This window comes from Chamaea fasciata, unplaced genomic scaffold (genome assembly GCF_029207755.1).
Source record: "Chamaea fasciata isolate MVZ Bird 193981 ecotype frontalis unplaced genomic scaffold, bChaFas1.0.hap1 SCAF_3, whole genome shotgun sequence".
Classification (NCBI taxonomy): Eukaryota; Metazoa; Chordata; class Aves; order Passeriformes; family Sylviidae; genus Chamaea; species Chamaea fasciata.
In genome coordinates, this window is record NW_027094088.1 from 94,453,762 (window position 1) to 94,471,164 (window position 17,403).

The 17,403-nt window shown below is 36.5% G+C and overlaps 1 protein-coding gene across 2 annotated transcripts in view; it reads right to left on the reverse strand.

Annotated features, from left to right (window-relative positions):
- Positions 1-372: 372 nt before the first annotated feature.
- The window catches only part of SH3YL1 (SH3 and SYLF domain containing 1), a 48,135-nt gene continuing 31,104 nt past the window's right edge, over positions 373-17,403 (reverse strand). For both annotated transcript variants that reach the window (XM_066179840.1, XM_066179838.1), the window contains exon 10: positions 373-961. In XM_066179840.1, coding sequence (XP_066035937.1) covers positions 762-961 — 200 coding nt within the window. In that variant the 3' untranslated portion in view covers positions 373-761. The remainder of the gene's footprint in view (positions 962-17,403) is intronic.

Genomic DNA, 17,403 nt, shown 5'->3' on the forward strand with positions numbered 1-17,403 from the left:
TCTTGTGGATAGAGAGATCTGTGGAACAAGTTCCTACAGGAATCAAGGATGAGCCTATATGTTTTCTGAGGGACTATTCATGCATTTTACTAAACAAACTTTCAGAAGTGCTTAAATTCTCCAAAGGTGAGGGGAATATAAGACAAGCTATCAGAGAAGCTGAACTGCTCAACTGTCACAAAGCTGCTTTAAAAAAGGTCTTTGTATGCCTAACAAGGAGAAACATTACAGACCACACCTAAAGTGGTAACTAAAAAAAATGCAATATCTAGAGTGATTTTTAAAAAAGTCAAGTATGAAGGTGCTTTTATCTGCCATACCTGTCAAAAAAAATCTGTAATTACTAAGTAAAGAACTCAGACATGGTTTGAAGCAAATTTAAAAGCATTTATTAAAGAAAAAGACCATAAATTACAATTTAATAGAAGTCAAACATTTTTTTCAACATATCTAATTCCAAGCTGTTTCCAATTTTCCCCTCATGTAAAAAATTAATTCACATGGCAAGACAGAATTGCAACTATACACAAACTGGGTTACTTTTTATGGGGTAATTTGCTCGAAAATAAAACTCTTATAAATTGACTATCACCTGCTGTTTACTTAAATAAATATAGGGGAAAGTTATGGTCATTCAAAGCATATCATTTTTTTCTTAGAATAATATTGATCAAAAATCTCATTTTAATAAAATCTGAAAGGTTAAAATATATTTTTCAGAGTAAATATTTTACTGCCTCAACATCTTATTCTGTACAAATTTAGTTGTTACTTATGGCAACATAATTGGCTGGAAAGATGCCAGTTTTTCCTCCTACTCTTCCTTCCCACCAATCAAACTGGGAATTTGTTTTAGTTGTCACCGTGATTTTGTCTCCAGCTTTGAAAGTCAAGTCACCTGGCTGCTGTCCTTCAAATGAATAAAGTGCTGTCACTTCTACTGGATCACTCCAAGAGTTATCTGAAATTAAAGAAATTAAAGAAAAAGGAAATTACTAGAAAGAAATTAGTAGTGTCAGCACATGCACCAAGTTCTTAAATAGAATATTCTTAAATGACAGTAGAAAAAGGTGACAAAGACATTAAAATAATCTACATAAGCATATAAACCACGGATGAAAAATCCCCTCCAGTTTCACTATACTCTTACATAAGTGAAATTTGAATTCCAGCCTATCAGCACAGTCTATTTAATAAAATAATACTCTATACAAAGTAAAGATCAGCCATTTTTCTGTATGCCTCATACGATCAGAGACAAAAGTGGGAACAAAAGTGGTGTGTTGAGGCAAGCAAGAGCATTTCCTCAATGACTGCTATTAGAGCCACTGCTCAGGTTTGAGTTTTGGTTTGTGTCCACTGTGATAGCTTCTTCATGGAGATCGCGAAACTCAAAGGAGAAAATTTGATTTTTTAATCAAAACTCAGGATATAGGATGGCAAAATACAGAATAACCACAGCACTTCCCTTCTTGTTACATAAGTTTTGCAGTGCCTGGGACTTTCGTGTATCTCAGATGTTAAACAGAACACACAAAATGTGCCAGTGGAAAGAACGGATTATGGTTTGATGTACTGGAAGTGACTTGGTTTGTATAGTGGTATTTTCAACCACATATTCAAACAGCTATTATTCTCTTTACACCAATCTCTTAAGTAACTCTTTCAGTTCTCAGCTGGGGTTGGAATCATGCCATGAGGCTTCTAAACTAGTTTTTAAACTGTCAAAATCTTGGATACTATTATCCATCCTCCATTCCTGTAGAAAAATTTTAGCAAATATTTATTATTTAGCCAATGTTTATTAACACTGAACTTTTAGTCTGAGTATCTTCAGTTTAACAATAATTATGTTTTCTCTCAATTCCTTTTACTGTCTGAGGAATAGTAAGTAGTTGCATTAGATTAATGTTGATTTAGAAAACAGTTAAATTTCTCATGAGTGAATCTAGAAGTGAAAAATGGAATGTGCAATGGAAAATTAGTTAAGAGGAAATAATCTTTACATAGTGAGGTAGATTTCAGGATGTACTGCTCATACGGACATGATGACTGCATAAATGCTCAACATGCCAGATTAAAGGCTTTTAGAATTAGTTGCACCTTCTTGCTGTCAAAACTCTTGGAAAAGGGGAAAGCTATCTCACTAGTTGAGAGCTAGCTCACAAGCAGAGAGCTAGAAAGTGTGGTGAGAGAAGCATTGATACAACTTTTTTTATTTGTTTTTGCAGTCTGTGTTCCACAACTGATATGCACAGATTTTTTTCTTTCGATTGCTTTTATCATTTCAAAAGAAAGAGGAAAAATTCTTTTCCCTAAGGCTCACAAACACAAACTGTAGCCAATGAGGACAGAAAAGAACAATGGACCACAAATGTATGCATAAAGAGCACAGGGGTTTTTTCCCCAGCATCTGTCAATATATATGTTCATTCTACAGGTTAGTGCTTTCTCTTCATGATCTGCATTTTTAGCAATTACCAAAGACTAATATAAAATCATTTGGCAATGAGCCGGGAGAGATTTGATTGCAGAGAAGTCAAATGCCATCTTTCTTGATCACACAATATCTCTCTCCTGATACCTATAGTCATGATCTAAAGTCATATTACACTCTTACTGTGAAAATAAAACGAAATTTATCAGGTCCATATCTTCACCAGTTACTCCAATGAAAAAGGCAGCATTGCAGCTTGTCTAAATAGCTCTTTTGCTGTCACATCTGAAACCCTAACAGACTGATTCTCCTCCAAGAATTCATGCACTGAATGCTGTTGGGATGATATGACATGCACAGTGTGGTTTGAAGCTAGATATTTTGATTGAGAAAATCTCAGAAAAACCCACAGAAATAGAACATCAACTTTTTACTTCTAGCATTAACTGAAGAGTAGTCAGAAAACACTGTGGCCCAGAACTCTTTAGGAGCTATGGCATGAAAACAGTTATGACTCAGTTCCATATAAAAAGGAAGAAGGGGTGTGTTTTACCCCTATTCAGGCAGCAAACATGGGTAAAATGCATTCATATGTTACAGTGAAGGCAAAAAATTCCCATGCTTTGAGTTCTTAAATCTATGCGTTTCCATCATGTGAATGAATCACTCAAAGAGAATTACAGTTACTATATATTTAAAACTGCCCAATATATATATGAAAAAAGTAGATATTTGACAGAGAAAAAGAAAAGACTGAAAGTGCTAAAAGTGATGTGAGAGATTTTCATTACATTCAAAAGAAGAGCTGTCAAGACCACTATGATATGCTGGACTCATAGCAGCGGTCAGTAACTAATAGTTAACACCTCCATGGCTGAACTTGCATCAAGACTATAATTCCTCTTACACAAACTGCTGAGTATTCTGAAATTGGACTCCGTAAAAGTAGGAAGAAAAAGGAAAGGAAACACAACACAAACAAAGGCATGAAAAGGTGGAGAAAAGATCCATATGTGAGATATCAAAGGGTAGGAATGTATTCAATGCACCACAACCATGTCTCCAATTATTGTTTGCTCTGCCATATGAACGAAGTTGTTTTCTGTGTTTCTCTTCCCATTTTATGTCCCTATACATGTGCATCTTCCCAAACATAGAGAAAAATCAAAGCAATATGGTAGTAGCACTACTACTACTGAATACGAACGCTCAGTTCTGTGTCCTTGCCCCACTTGCTATCTGGAATAATTTAAAAGCAGTTTTCAGCTTTATTCCTGTCAGCTCTTTCATAGCCATTTCTACTTAATTTTCCCTAGCAGCCTTTTCCCATTCTATAGTTTTGTTTCATTTTATTTCTCATAAAGATTCCAATTTCTCTGCTTTAATTCTGTAGTTTTGTAGCACAATGCAGACAGAATGCATATTTCTTGCCTCCAGAGTTCAGCATCCCATGCTTCATATTTATATGGATCATCCTAACAATGAGGTACCTTAAATGAATACACTGTTAAGAAATCTACAATAGATTATAAAGAGGATCTATTTTGTGTTCATTTCCCAATTTTAGTTTTACATAGAAGGGTTTTAAATAAAATTGTTATATTCCATGTGAAGATTGCTGACTGCATATACTGAAACCACATTTGCAGCTCACACAAGATGGTGCTACAGTGCTACATACGGCATATGATACTAAAATCATTGAGATTCATGAGTATGCACACTGCAAAAAACCCCCAAACTACATTGTGGCAAACCGTGATTTGTTATTGCTACTTGAATACACACGTCCACAAACATGGTGGTCGAAACAGAAATATAGAAATTTTGGTTGAAGACAAATTAGTACAGTAGCCAGCATATATATTCAATGCTCCAGCATACACAGATATGGCATGTGCTTAATGACAAACTTCTCTGACCACAATATCCTTCCATTTTATACATATTTTCATACCATAATGATTTGAAGATTTTGTGAAGGACCACTGCTATGGATAAAAGACTTGGGGGGTATAAACTAGAGTGAATTTATGGCCTCTTGGGTGTGCTGCAATACAGCCTCAGAGTGAATTAAAGAGCAATAAAACTATTTTTAATTATGGCACAAGTATCGCATAATAAAAGCATTTTCTAAAAAGTTGCTGTAGAACAAATACACTGCCTACACTTCTGTGACTCAGCTAGGAGTGAAAATCTTTGACTACAAGGCCAGCTGGCAGAGACTGGCCACACACATACCAGTACACACTGACCAGAGAGACGAGCCACATGCCAACTACCTACTGGTTCCTATACTGGAGTAACAACTAAACCACATCCTGGAATTATTTGGGAAAGTGCAAGGTGAGAATAATGCCAAAGCATTTCCTAACAACACAAGTACATAAGTAAATGAGTTACAGTGCTTGGGCCCATGCCTTCACACTGTTTAATTTACTAGTAGATAGAGTAGCCACTAATTTCACACTCTAATGTGAGCTTATAAAATATTAGTAAAGTCATAGGCTGTTTCTAAACTGGTTTTTAGAGAAGAACAGGCATTTGTAATAATTTTGGCTTGAGCTTATGATACTTTCAAACCCCAGATCTAAGCTGGAACACAGAATAGTACGAACACAGTTCAGCTGTGGGCCCCAAATTTACTTTTACTGGCATAGATGCACATATCCCCCTGCCATCAAATGCCTGATGCTGAACATCTTGCAGAAGACATGCTGCTTTTGGCCACGGACACAGCAATAAAACCAAAATAAGTTGCATGTACTTGAGGTTAGTGGTGAGATTGCTAAACATGCACTTAGCAAATTTCTCTAATTGTCAGTAATTTGAGAGCTAGCATGATTTTGTGGGTCATCTGTGCACTGATGTAATGGTTTGATGCCAAATGGCAACTAAGTGGCTCTCACATTTCCCTCTCCACCCCCTCAGTGGAATGTGAAGAGAACTGGAGGGCTAAAAGTAAGAAAACTCATGCACTCATGGGTTGAGATAGGAACATAAAAATAATTTAAATAAAATATTTTTTTTAATTTAATGAAAAGGAAAATAACAAGAAGAGAGAGAAATAAAACCCAAGAAAAGCAGGTGATGCAAATTAACAACAATTGCTCACCATCAACCAAATGATGCTCAGTCTGTTCCCAAGCAGTGGCCCCCAGGCAGCTTTCCCCCAGGTTAAAACACTGAGCATGACTCCGTGGGATATACCTTTACCCAACTGGGGTCAGTTGTCCAAGCTGTAATAGAATTCTCATTGCTTAAATGGAGACCCAGAAAATTAGGCAACCACCCTGTTTGTGCAAAAGTAAGATAAAACCAACAAACAGACCCAATGATGGAAAACAGCTAACAGATGAGTCAAATGCAAAAATCTGTGCTTTTGAAAACAAACATTTCAAGTATCAGAAAGGTTTAGTATACTAGTACACTGTTCAGAAGCATTGAAAGGATCAGGTATTGCTCATAGGTTTAGTATAAGCAATGTAACTAACAGTGAACACACAAATATTGGTTCTTTACCATTAGGGCTTTTGTTTGGAAAGTGTTAGTACTGAGTTTATAACCAGAGTTCAGGAGAGGATCCAAAGTAGGTTACGGAACTGGGTCAATTATTGGGCCAATTGCAAATCTGAGTAAAAAAATGATAGTTGGTGCCTTGTTCAACAATGAAGATTTGACAGGAAATTTTAATGCCAACCTTAGAAAATGGGTCTGGACAACACCACCTGCTAAAATACCTCTGTGAGTGTCAATACTGTGAGCATACATTTATCAGTTACACTAAACTGCCTGAAGGATTTTTGACCCAAATGGTCATATTAAAAAGGAAGACTATTTTCAGGCCCCAAACAAACATGCTGAAGAGGAAGACAACCATTAGCTTAATTCAACAGCTATCAATGAGCCTATGCAAAGAAAGCAAACTGTATCTTAGGCTGCATTAGGAAAAGCATTTACAACAGGTCAAGGGAGCTGATCTCCTTCACTCAGTACTGGCACGGCCACACCAGGAGTGCAGTCCATTTCTGAGCTTCTCAGTACAAGAGAAACATGGACGTGCAGGAGACAATCCAGCAAAGGGCCATCTGGAAGCTGCCATTGGAGCATCTCTCCTATGTGGAAAGACTGAGAGAGAGCCCAGGGAAGAAAAGGCTTATCAGTATCTATAGATATCTGAAGGGACAGTAAAACTAGGGTGGAGTCAGGCTCTTGGCAGTGATGCCCAGTGACACAGGCAATGGACATATACTGAAACGCAGGAGGTGCTGACTGAACATCAGGAAACACTTTTTTACTCTAAGGTGACTGAATAGGTTTCCCAGAGAGATGATGAAGTTTTATCCTTGGAGCTATTCAAAAGCTGTATAGACCCAGTCCTGTTTGAGCAAGCGGGTTGGACCAGATGATATCCATCTGAAAAGATGGTATCTTTTCAACTTCAGCCATTCTGTAATTTGGTGAAAAACTTCAGAGACACTTTTGAAATAGTGACCTGAAAGTATAAAAGCAGCATGAAAATTCGTAATTGTAGGGAGTTTGGACTGGAACGGCTGTAATCAAAACCCAATCTGATGCTAATGGAACTCACACTGTCAGCATCATCTGATGGTCAGGCCAGACAGAGCAGACTTCCTGTCAGACACTGACTAGCATATACCCAACTAGGGAGTGCCAGCATGGAAGCACACCTAGTAGGGACCCACACGTCTTTGAGAATGTGACTTCCTGGCAGGGCCTTCTTGTCGACATATAGGATCAGTGTGTTTTAGGGAGTTGCACTGGCACACAGACAAATCAGTTTAGTCTAGGACTGACAGAGCAACTCTTAGATCAGAGTTCAGTAAAATGAGGGGCTGAAGAGAAACATTAATTGGTGGCAAGCAATACCAGAAATGAGGCAGTAAATGGCAAGAGTAAGTATTATCTTACAGGTATGTCAGCATTTGCTGTGTTCCTCAACAGATAGAGCTAGATCTAAAAACTAAAAGGTAACACTGGCTCCTTGCAGGAAAGTGAAGGACAGAAAAGAGAAAAAAATGTTTTATGGCTTATTCTGAGCCATGTGAGATACTGCATTACAGTCAAAGCCAGCTTTAAGGGAAGAACTAAAATCATAGTATGAAATCCAGAAAGTAATAGTTATTCAGCTTCTGCACTCACTGTTTCTAGAGGTCTTACAGTCCCTTCCTCTTTTATAATGACTTCAATAAACCTTAAAATGAAGGGTGGACCTGTTAGGGAGAGCTTTTGGTTCTGTTTGAGCTCAACAAGCCTCAAGGTTTATTGAGTTTTATTTCAGGTAGGATTTGGGTAGGGACTAAAAAACCCAGAGAGATACATTTTATGCTGGACATAGCATACATTAGAATATGAAAGGCAAGCGGTTGGCAATGGAAATGGAATGTAGTAAATTCTGAAGGCATCAGGGTAACTACTAATGGCAAGAATAGCTTTCTGAAGGAGTGTTAGGGCTCATGATAGGAGGAACTAAAGATGTAAATTTCTGACTTGAGAAATGCAGCAGCATTGGGCCATGATGATCCCTAAGGGCAGGTAGAGAAGTGGTTAAAGTTCAACTTTGAAGTAGGTAGGTGAACCACTAAGTTAAATCTGTGATACTAACAAGACTGAGATGAAAGCTAGATCTGTCAGGGTGTGCTTTAGGTTCTGTCTGAGCTCAAAGACACACTTAACAGGAGACCCAGAGGGGGAATGTAAAAGATGGACAAAATGATAGGGCAGGACATTAACTTTGAAGCAAGAACTGAATCTAGATGAGAGTAAAGAAATATTGAATTTGCAAAGGTCAGAGAGAAGGATGTTGCAACAATTGAATCATAACAGGACAAAGGAGTGGAAAAAAGTGGAGACAAAGAGAAAAGGCTGCATTTTTAAAATGATACTCGGAGAATCTATAAGCCTCATTGCTCCTATAGTGAATGTGTGAACTTCTAAAGAAATTCAAGTTGAAGAACACATGAGCTCTGCAGTGATCAGCAAGAGGAAGTTTCAGATTATATTTGACAATTTTTATCTTGTATTCTTAATTAGTTAACAAAAGAATATCTGAGTAAAGGAGAAATAGAAATAGTTCTTTGAAGAAAATGTTATCTAGCAAATTAAAAGCAAGAAAGGACAGCTAGCTGGGAAAACTTAGCAGAAAAATAGAGGGCTGAATAAGGAAGACCTCTCAGTGATACCCAAAATATAGATGTAAAGGTGATTACAGACACAGCCCAGCAAAAGAATTCAGAGATCACAAGAATTACCAAAGAAAACAGAAGATGAATATTAATCTATCAGGTTACATACAGAAGGATGGAATGCAATTTCTAATATGTGGTTATACACAGGTCAGCAGAGACTTGAAAATAAGTTACATTTACATCAGTGAATGGCTCCTGTCCATGTTATTGAACTTGATGTCTCCAAATCAGAGTCCAGGTTCCAGTGCCCAATCACGCTGGCATTACTGATGCTGATAAATTAGCCGAGACTAATTTATCAAAACAGATAGAGCCAATGGCTTGAAGTAGGAGCAAGAGGAACTACTTTAAAGAAAGTGAAGCACAGTACTGAAGAACTCCAAAACAAGATAAAAGAAGATTAGGCAATAGCAATATGATCAGCCTTGGATTTCATAAGATGAAGGATGAGATGATAATACTGAGAAGAGATATTGTGAATCGGAGTGTTTAAAAGAAGAAACTAGATCAGATAGACACCTGGGATAGAGAGAGAGGGGAGATAAAACAATGAGAATCTTCTCCATCTGTGAAAGCTCTCAAGTTTAGAGAAGATACAAACTGAGAATGAGTAAAACCATCATATCTGCATCATTATCCTGAAAGATAAACAGTATGAACTGGTAAGAGGGGACAGGCACTGGCTAGGACCTGAAGCATGGTCTAGTAATGCAAGGCCTCCATACAGGGGAGACCAGCAGATCATAACTAAATGAAGCACATCCTCTGAGACCAAGGCCAGAGTCTGGTGTGTTGCCAGACAATAAACCGCCTTTTTTGCCACTTCTCTTTTTACTCTCTTTAGTCATCTGGGAAGGTTATTTCACAGCTGTATTCCCCTGGTTGCTAAGGTAACGTTCTTAACGTCTAGCTCCAAGTAATTCAGTACTGGCATACTTTTTTTTAATCTTTTTGTTTGCCAACATTGTGGTTTGGTTGCCACCTTTCTTTCTTGACAATTATATGCTTGACTTATGCTGTTATAGTCAAAATCCATTTTTTTCTCACCTTCAGACTACTACACTAAAAATAAGATAGCTACCACATCTCAGGGACTCCTTACTCCATTCATTCACTCATTGAACTTCTCTACATCTATTCAGATTAACCTATTCTTTTCTTGCAAATGAGTAAACAGAATATTACCAATAGGTAAAAGGTCTCTGGTAACTGACCTTTCACATTACCATTAAATGAAGAGTTGTTTAAATGGAAGGGTGAAGGAACAGAAGGAACAGAAAACTTACTTTGTGGAGATCATGCACCTAAATATGAATGTGAAAATTGTAATTTAAAAAGAAAATTTGATGAATCAGCATATGAGATTGTCAGAACAGGCTTTTTATGAGGAGATAACCATGAATGAAGAAATCAGCAAATGAAAAATGGAAGCAAAAGGAGAGCAGAGAACACTGGAGGAACTGGAAGCCACTGAAAGGTGAAGTTCAAGAACAGGAGAAGTATTAGTGATGTAGCAGAGCCACTCTTGTAGCTCAAGGCTGAGCTAAATGTAAAATATGTGATAAAGCTAGAAAACACAGAGCTATGGGGTCAAATCCATTTAGAAGAATCTTAATGAAGTTACAGAAACTAATAACAAAGATGAAGAAAATAACGGAATGTGTACATAATTTAAACAAACTTAAATATAGAGAGACAGAGGTTTTGAAAATGAATGGATGCATTCCATAATCCCAGAAATCTAAACCCAGAGTCAAACTAGAATTCAACATAATACAGTACTGAATACAGATATTACCCATTAGTTTGACAACCATTAATCCAACAAAAAAGTCATTTGTTCCATAAACTGCTTTAATATTAGTGGGTTTTCACAGGAGAGAAGTCTACGCGTACAATAATGGAACCTATTTTCAGGTTACAAAAAGAAAAAAACAATCAAAAAAAATAAGATAGCAAACAGAAGACTAGAGGGATGAAAAGTTAAGAGGGAAGATAAAGATGTCTTTGTGATTGGTGCCTTGATCTCTTCTCTGACCATTAAAAATACTAATACATGAGGTAAATGGCGCAGCCGTTTCAAAGAGACTAAGGAAACAAGACTAAAACTGACCTCTTAATATTAATTTAGAAAATACTTAAGAACAGCATTAATCAGGTTGAAGTCTAAGCATTAATTATGTACCAGACCACTGATACAGAGAGACAAAAATTCTGTTTCGCTCTTTTCTCCAAAGAATTATGAAGCTGAACTACCAAAGCCTCAATGACACAGTACCTTTTTCAAGAATGAGACAAATCCAACGTCTTGGCTATGTATGATCAGTCATACCGGGGAGTATCAACCTTTTACAATATCTAAATTTACCCCCTTGGTTTTATTTATATTTTAAGCCTATCTCTTAACTACTATGTAGAAGAGCAGCTAAGAAAGAGATTTCATTTCTTAGGTGAATTGCATCAGGGACAGTCAAAGAGACATTGGAAGGAAACTGAGAAGGAGGTGTGGCAGAAAGATTTGGTTCTGGGTTTTTGAGTAAACCACTAATTATTCCAACATATCAGTTTCCTGAAAGTTGTTCAGTCATTTAATGCTAAGGATCTCACACCTTATCCCACTATTACATCTTTTAATTGCTTTTAAAAATTTTGAAACAGGAAAGAATACTAGTTTTAAATTCAAAATATGTGAATTATAGTAGTCTTGGTCATAACAGGTCTGAGAAGTTGCACTCAGAGTTATAACAAAGAAAAATTGAAGAAACTTTCTTTATATTCTAAACCCAATCTACATCTGTTGATAATCTAAAGCAACGTCCTGTCAGTATCTGAAAGAATACATGTTTATAACTAAACTTGTCTCCTTAGAAAGAAAGCAATGGAAACAATTTCATTTATGCAATAACGGTCAAATTTTCACAGAATAACTCTGAAAACACAGAAAAAGAAACTCTCATATGTAAAGAAATAAAGTTTAAAAAGTACAGAATCGTACATTTATTACTACATGCACATATAGAAAAAAAATCTCTTTTCACAGCTCATTTTTCCACTCATGACTTTACAAAGCAATCAAAATGATGAAAACTGCAACTTATGCATTTTATATTTTAAATTTTATTTAAATATAAATATACATATAACTATACATAGTTTGCAATGGGTGTGCCTACCATTTTGAATATCTTCTCAAATTTAAAAACCTCTTGCACATATTAGATAATACTTTTATGAAAAAGGATTGGGTCATTTACTTCCTGGAATGTAAGCAAAGAAAGAAAAATTCCAAAGTCATGAAATATTTAAACAACACTACCTCAAAATGTGCCCTTTATGACCACACACAATAATGAGAACATGGCAGAGGCAGTGTCTCATTCCATATGACTTTTCGAAAATCGGCATCTTGGAAATTAAGCTGTCATTAAGTATAGTTCACTGAATATGTATACTTTTTAATATTTTATGGATGAAGAAATTTAATGCAAATAATAATGCATGTTCTGATGACGTCTGAATTTCAAGGCTTTACCATTTGTAAGTGGTTTCTAACAAATTTAGGCAATGTCAGCTTTGGCTCAAAGCTGTAGCTCAGAGCCATAAAGGTGATGTTGAATTCATGTTCACAGCTAGGATGCACAAAAGTTAAGTCAAACTACTGAGTTATCTAAGTTACAATGTCATGATAAGCAGAAATAAAACACATTATAACATTGAGATTCACTTACTGGGCCCTTAAGGGGCAATGTCCATTCTCAAGCTTTACCATTCACTACATTTAAAGGCCTGAATAGGCTTAAAACAGCTGCATCTTGGGAAAGTGGCAAATCTGTTTAAAAACTTATGAAGGAAATGACGTAAGGAAAGTCAGAGAAAGATGAAAGTAAGTACCATATGAATTACTACACAGAGAATAAGAGGTCAGTAAATTAAAAGATTTCACAGCTTTCTTCTCTTGTGACAAGACAAAACATCAGCCAGTGAAGACTGGGGAAAATGGAGTAAAGAACCATATTGTAGTGTATTAAACACTGTGACTCTGCAGAAATTAACTTTCTGACTCTCATATGGCAACAAAATATTATACATTCTAATGGGTACTTAGAAAAAATCTTCAAACAACTCTCATTTAGAAAGAAAAATAGTAGCCTAACTGTATCCTAAACACTTAAAGTCATGAAAATAATTTCAGTTCCTTAATCACACCAGTATACAGATGAGCTCTTCTCTACACAATGTGCTCATTTTCCATATTCTTAGCTCTCACCTCTCAGCTTTTAGCTTAAGAAAAAAGGGATTTATCTCAGCTTCTAGAGCAGAACAGTTGTATACTTACTTTCAAATTTAATTTGAATTGTTTCTGGACATATAACAAACAAAGTGTTTGTTCAACCAAGCCTTATAAGTGAAATCTCAAATGTCCCATTCACATTAAACTACTAATTTCCTTAATGGCCTTTTAAATTTTGTTTTTTAAATGTAGAATCACCTCAAAAAAACCACTGCATACACAAAACAACAACCTCAGATCTCACTGAACAGATGTTTGGGAAGGCCTAAATATGCACAGTAGATTTGACATTTTACATCTACAGGTACTAATCTGATATGATCAGTTATATTCCGTACAGATACTTGAAGTATGTCATATGCCACTATTGATCCAAACAATCTCCAATAATGCTCATCAGATCAAAGGTCAGAAGACATGATATTCAGCAAATCACACTCAGAACAAATAATCTCTTGCTTACCTGTTTCTTTGCCAATAATTACTGCTTGTTTTGGGCAACTAAACAAAATCACCTGTCTTTCTCTACTTTCTGAATAAAAGCTTCTTAAGACACTCAAGTACTTAAATTCAATATTGAAGTCTGTAAATAATCAGTTCTTCATGACTAAGAAAATGAGGGTGGACTTTTTGCATTAAGTGAGCTTCACTGTCATTGGGGTAAAACTGTACTCTTTAAATGCCCCACAAATGCCTATTTGTGCTCAGTTAAACAAACCTGCTCTGAGGAAGGAAAGAAGGCATAAGTTGCATTATCTCTATTCCACATTCACTTATGGGCAAAGAATTGTTTCATACCTAGAACACCTGAATGCTATTTTGTTATAGCAGCACTAGATTTAAGGCAATTTCAAAATAAAAAATGGCTTGGCTTGGAACAGACCTGAAATCCAGATAAATGGCATCTGTAGCCCTTTCCTTGTCCACTCCATCACAGTCACTCCATCACAGAAGTTGACTGGGTTGGTCAGGCAGGACTTGCCCCTGGTGAAGCCATGCTGGCTGTCTCAAATCACCTCCCTGACTCCCTGTCCTTTAGTATAGCTTGTTGGAGCTATTCTACATGACTTTCCCAGGCACAGACGTGAGGCTGACAGGTGTGTAGTTCCTGGGGCCCTCCTTTGCACCCTTTTTAAAGAGGTGTACAATGTTTTTGATCTTTTTTCAGTCACCTGGAAAATGTATTCAAGGTACATTGATAACATCAAGGAAGGCCTGTATCATTCCAGGAACTACCCCCTTTAATATGTTTCAGTACTAAATGTACACTTAAGTTCTTGAAAGGAAAGCAAAACCAAATGTTAAGCCTTCTTCCACTTCCATGAAGACCACCTCAGCAAATCCTATTGTTTGATTTAGTTGCAGTGCTAGATGTTATGTATTACTTTAACTGGGTACTTTGTCCAGGTTTTCAGCATTACAAAGCTCTCCACCTGATTTTCAGAATAACTTAACTGCATTCTCCATAAACAAAGAAATGGTGGCGGAAAAAAAACTATTCAAGGCAAAGTTAGCCACCAATGTTCCATATAAGGTACAAGACCCTCAATTTTGCAGCAAAGCTTCAACAGACAATAATTTCACCATCAGTTGCAAATCTGTATGCATGGAATGAAGACATTACACGCATTTTTGTAAGAGACTCACAGAACTCAGGAAAAGGCTTATGTATTTTGACCTCTTCTAGATAAGCTAGAAATGGATCATTTCAAAGCAGATTCCATATTACCAACTCGTGTTGGTACTGAACAGTGTCATGTCTAGCAAACAAAACTGGGGATTGAAACAGACCTGACTATATTTAAAGTTTAAGTCACTATGCAAATTTAGCTCATTCAGTATGAAACGTATTTCGCTGGTTTTGAGTTTCTGGCCCACTAGGGAACATGCTGGCTCATCATCTTCATCTGCTGATGGAATACTTTCTATCTTTATTTCAGCACACTCAGCTTTTGCATTAAAGCAGTGCCTTTTTTGTTAAGCATCTGTGGTTGTATTTGATATTTAGGATATAAAAAACCCCTACCTCCTGCTTGCAAGAGTCAATTCCATAACACTACTTTTGCTGATTACTTTTGGGATTTTTCTGGCTTTTCAAAAAACAATTATATTTTTATTCAAAGTGAAAAGGTCAAATAAACCATATCAATGTCAAAGGCTTTATTGTGCTCAAGACTACACCAATGCAAATAATGCCTGTGCTGAAATTAGACTGCAAAAGCTGAGCTGCAATGCTAAGCATAGCCTTTGTATTCTGAAAAGCAAAGTACAGTTATAAGAACTGAACTCGGTTTTATTAAGGTCAAACTGATGATCTAGGAATGATCTACTGCTCTTTGATGTTGACAAGCTTCTCCACGTTTCATCTACACACACTGTCTCTGCATTTTGATTCTCAAATCTCTGTATGGTCAGCTTCAAAATTTCTGCCAAGGGTACTATTGGCACATAAGCTGGTTCACTTGATAGAAGTCCTAGCTTTCACAATGGTCTGGGAAACAATCTACAGCCTCAAGAAAAAAAACCAAAGAGTAGTAAATGTAACAGTTCTATACAGTTTCTACCAGTTTCTTTAGGGTAATGCTTTGTGAAATACTGACTGATTTTTTTTTTCTTTTTGCTTTGCATGAAGAAATACTTTTCTGCACTGGCTAGAAAAATGGTTAAAAACAAAATTATATGAGACAAAGCGTATCTAAAATGGAAACATACTAAATAACAATACTGTACAAGGCCTCATTTGAAAGCCTGCTCACAATCCTTATCATCAATGTTTAAAACTAGCTGAGACAACAGCAGACCAAGAACAGAAAGCCTGTTTTCAAGGTAAAATGAAAATGAGCTTCACAGAGTAAAACAAATTAAAGATGTTACTACTACCATGCAAAGGAATCAGACAGAAAAGTATTTTTGCTAGAGAACTAGAAAGCATGAGAAAAGAATAATTAATCTTGATAAGAAAAAAAAAAGACGAAAAGGAGAAAGAGTTTCAAGTCATTGTGAAAGATTCAGAAACTGCTTTCTGTAAAAGGATCAAGTGAGTATCTCCTGTTTTAATAAAAAATTTAGCACTTTCATAACATTTATATTGTTTGAACACCTGCAATATGTAAAAAAGTCTTGTTAACTTTAGCTGCACTAAGGGACATGGGGGCTGTTGAAATCTATGCTAGGATTTATTCTTGCTACAATTACTAATTCTCATTGCTTTTATGTTCCTTCAGCAGCAGTACAGCCATTACTAATTCTATCTACACCAGGCTCTATCAACTTAGAATTTCAAAAGGTATTCAATCAATCTGCCTCTCCTGCACCAAATGGTGACTCAAGCACTCAACTGTACTTCCACTTACAGTATCCCATGGCACAATCCTGTAAACATGTGACCACAGTTTAAACCGGTAGGAGAAAGGTAGATAGCCCCTATGCATTACAGAACAGTTTCAGCAAGAGCTAGAAGTGGCACAGAACCATAAACTAGAGCCTAATCTGATCAGCGCAAACTCTGCAACCTGCAACATCCACCATCACATGGATGAAGCATCTTTGACAGCCATTATCACCCATGGTGTGCTGATATTATACTTCCCAGCTAAGTGCAACCAGACTTTGCAGAATACTCATTACATCAGCCTAGCCTAGCCATTTCGAAGTTCTTGAAATGAAAAAGCAAGCAGTACCACAATTTTCAACTGAAATTTAAGAACAGTATTAACAGTACTCTTCATACATACACTTTTAAGTCAAGTGAAATATTGGCTGTATATATAGTTTTTTAAAAGAAAAAACTAACAGTAATTACATCCCTTGGTTCAAATATGAGGAATTTCAGGCATGCAGGTGGGATTCAACCACTGGCTCAAATTTGCCCAATATGCAACAAATGTGAAGGCAGATTTTTCCCTCAACAGTATCTCCAAACTTATTCTGTTATCTCAACCTCAAATTCTGTCTCATCCTTCCGTAGTTGCTGGCAAAAGGCAGAAGTGTCAGGAGTAGAGAAGACACAGTCTAAATCTTATGGCAGAGACCAACACTTGTGGACCAGAGTAAGTTTTCCCATTATATTTTTCCTTACAGAGGATTTTTTTATTTTCCTATTTTTAGTTTTTTTTTGACACCTTCCCTGCTACATAGCAAATGAGCTGCTAAAAATACAAACATTCACCACTGAGAGAAAAGGGAGAAAAGAGGGGTGCAAGTCTCACTGTAGATGAAAAAATTAACACTCCCTTTCCACAAGAGTAGAGGTCACTTCTATCTGAGCTTCTTCAAGAAAAAAACAACTGGAAAAAAATATTTGAAGGTTACCTAACAAGGCAAAAAATTTTTTAATGAGAAAGACCAACCAAATGAAATATAACCAGAGAAGTCTCCATGTAAACCTTGCCAGACCTCTCCATGAAAAGGTAATAACTTTCTTGAAATCTTGTCTTTTTGTAGAAGTGAAAAGCACTATTACACCA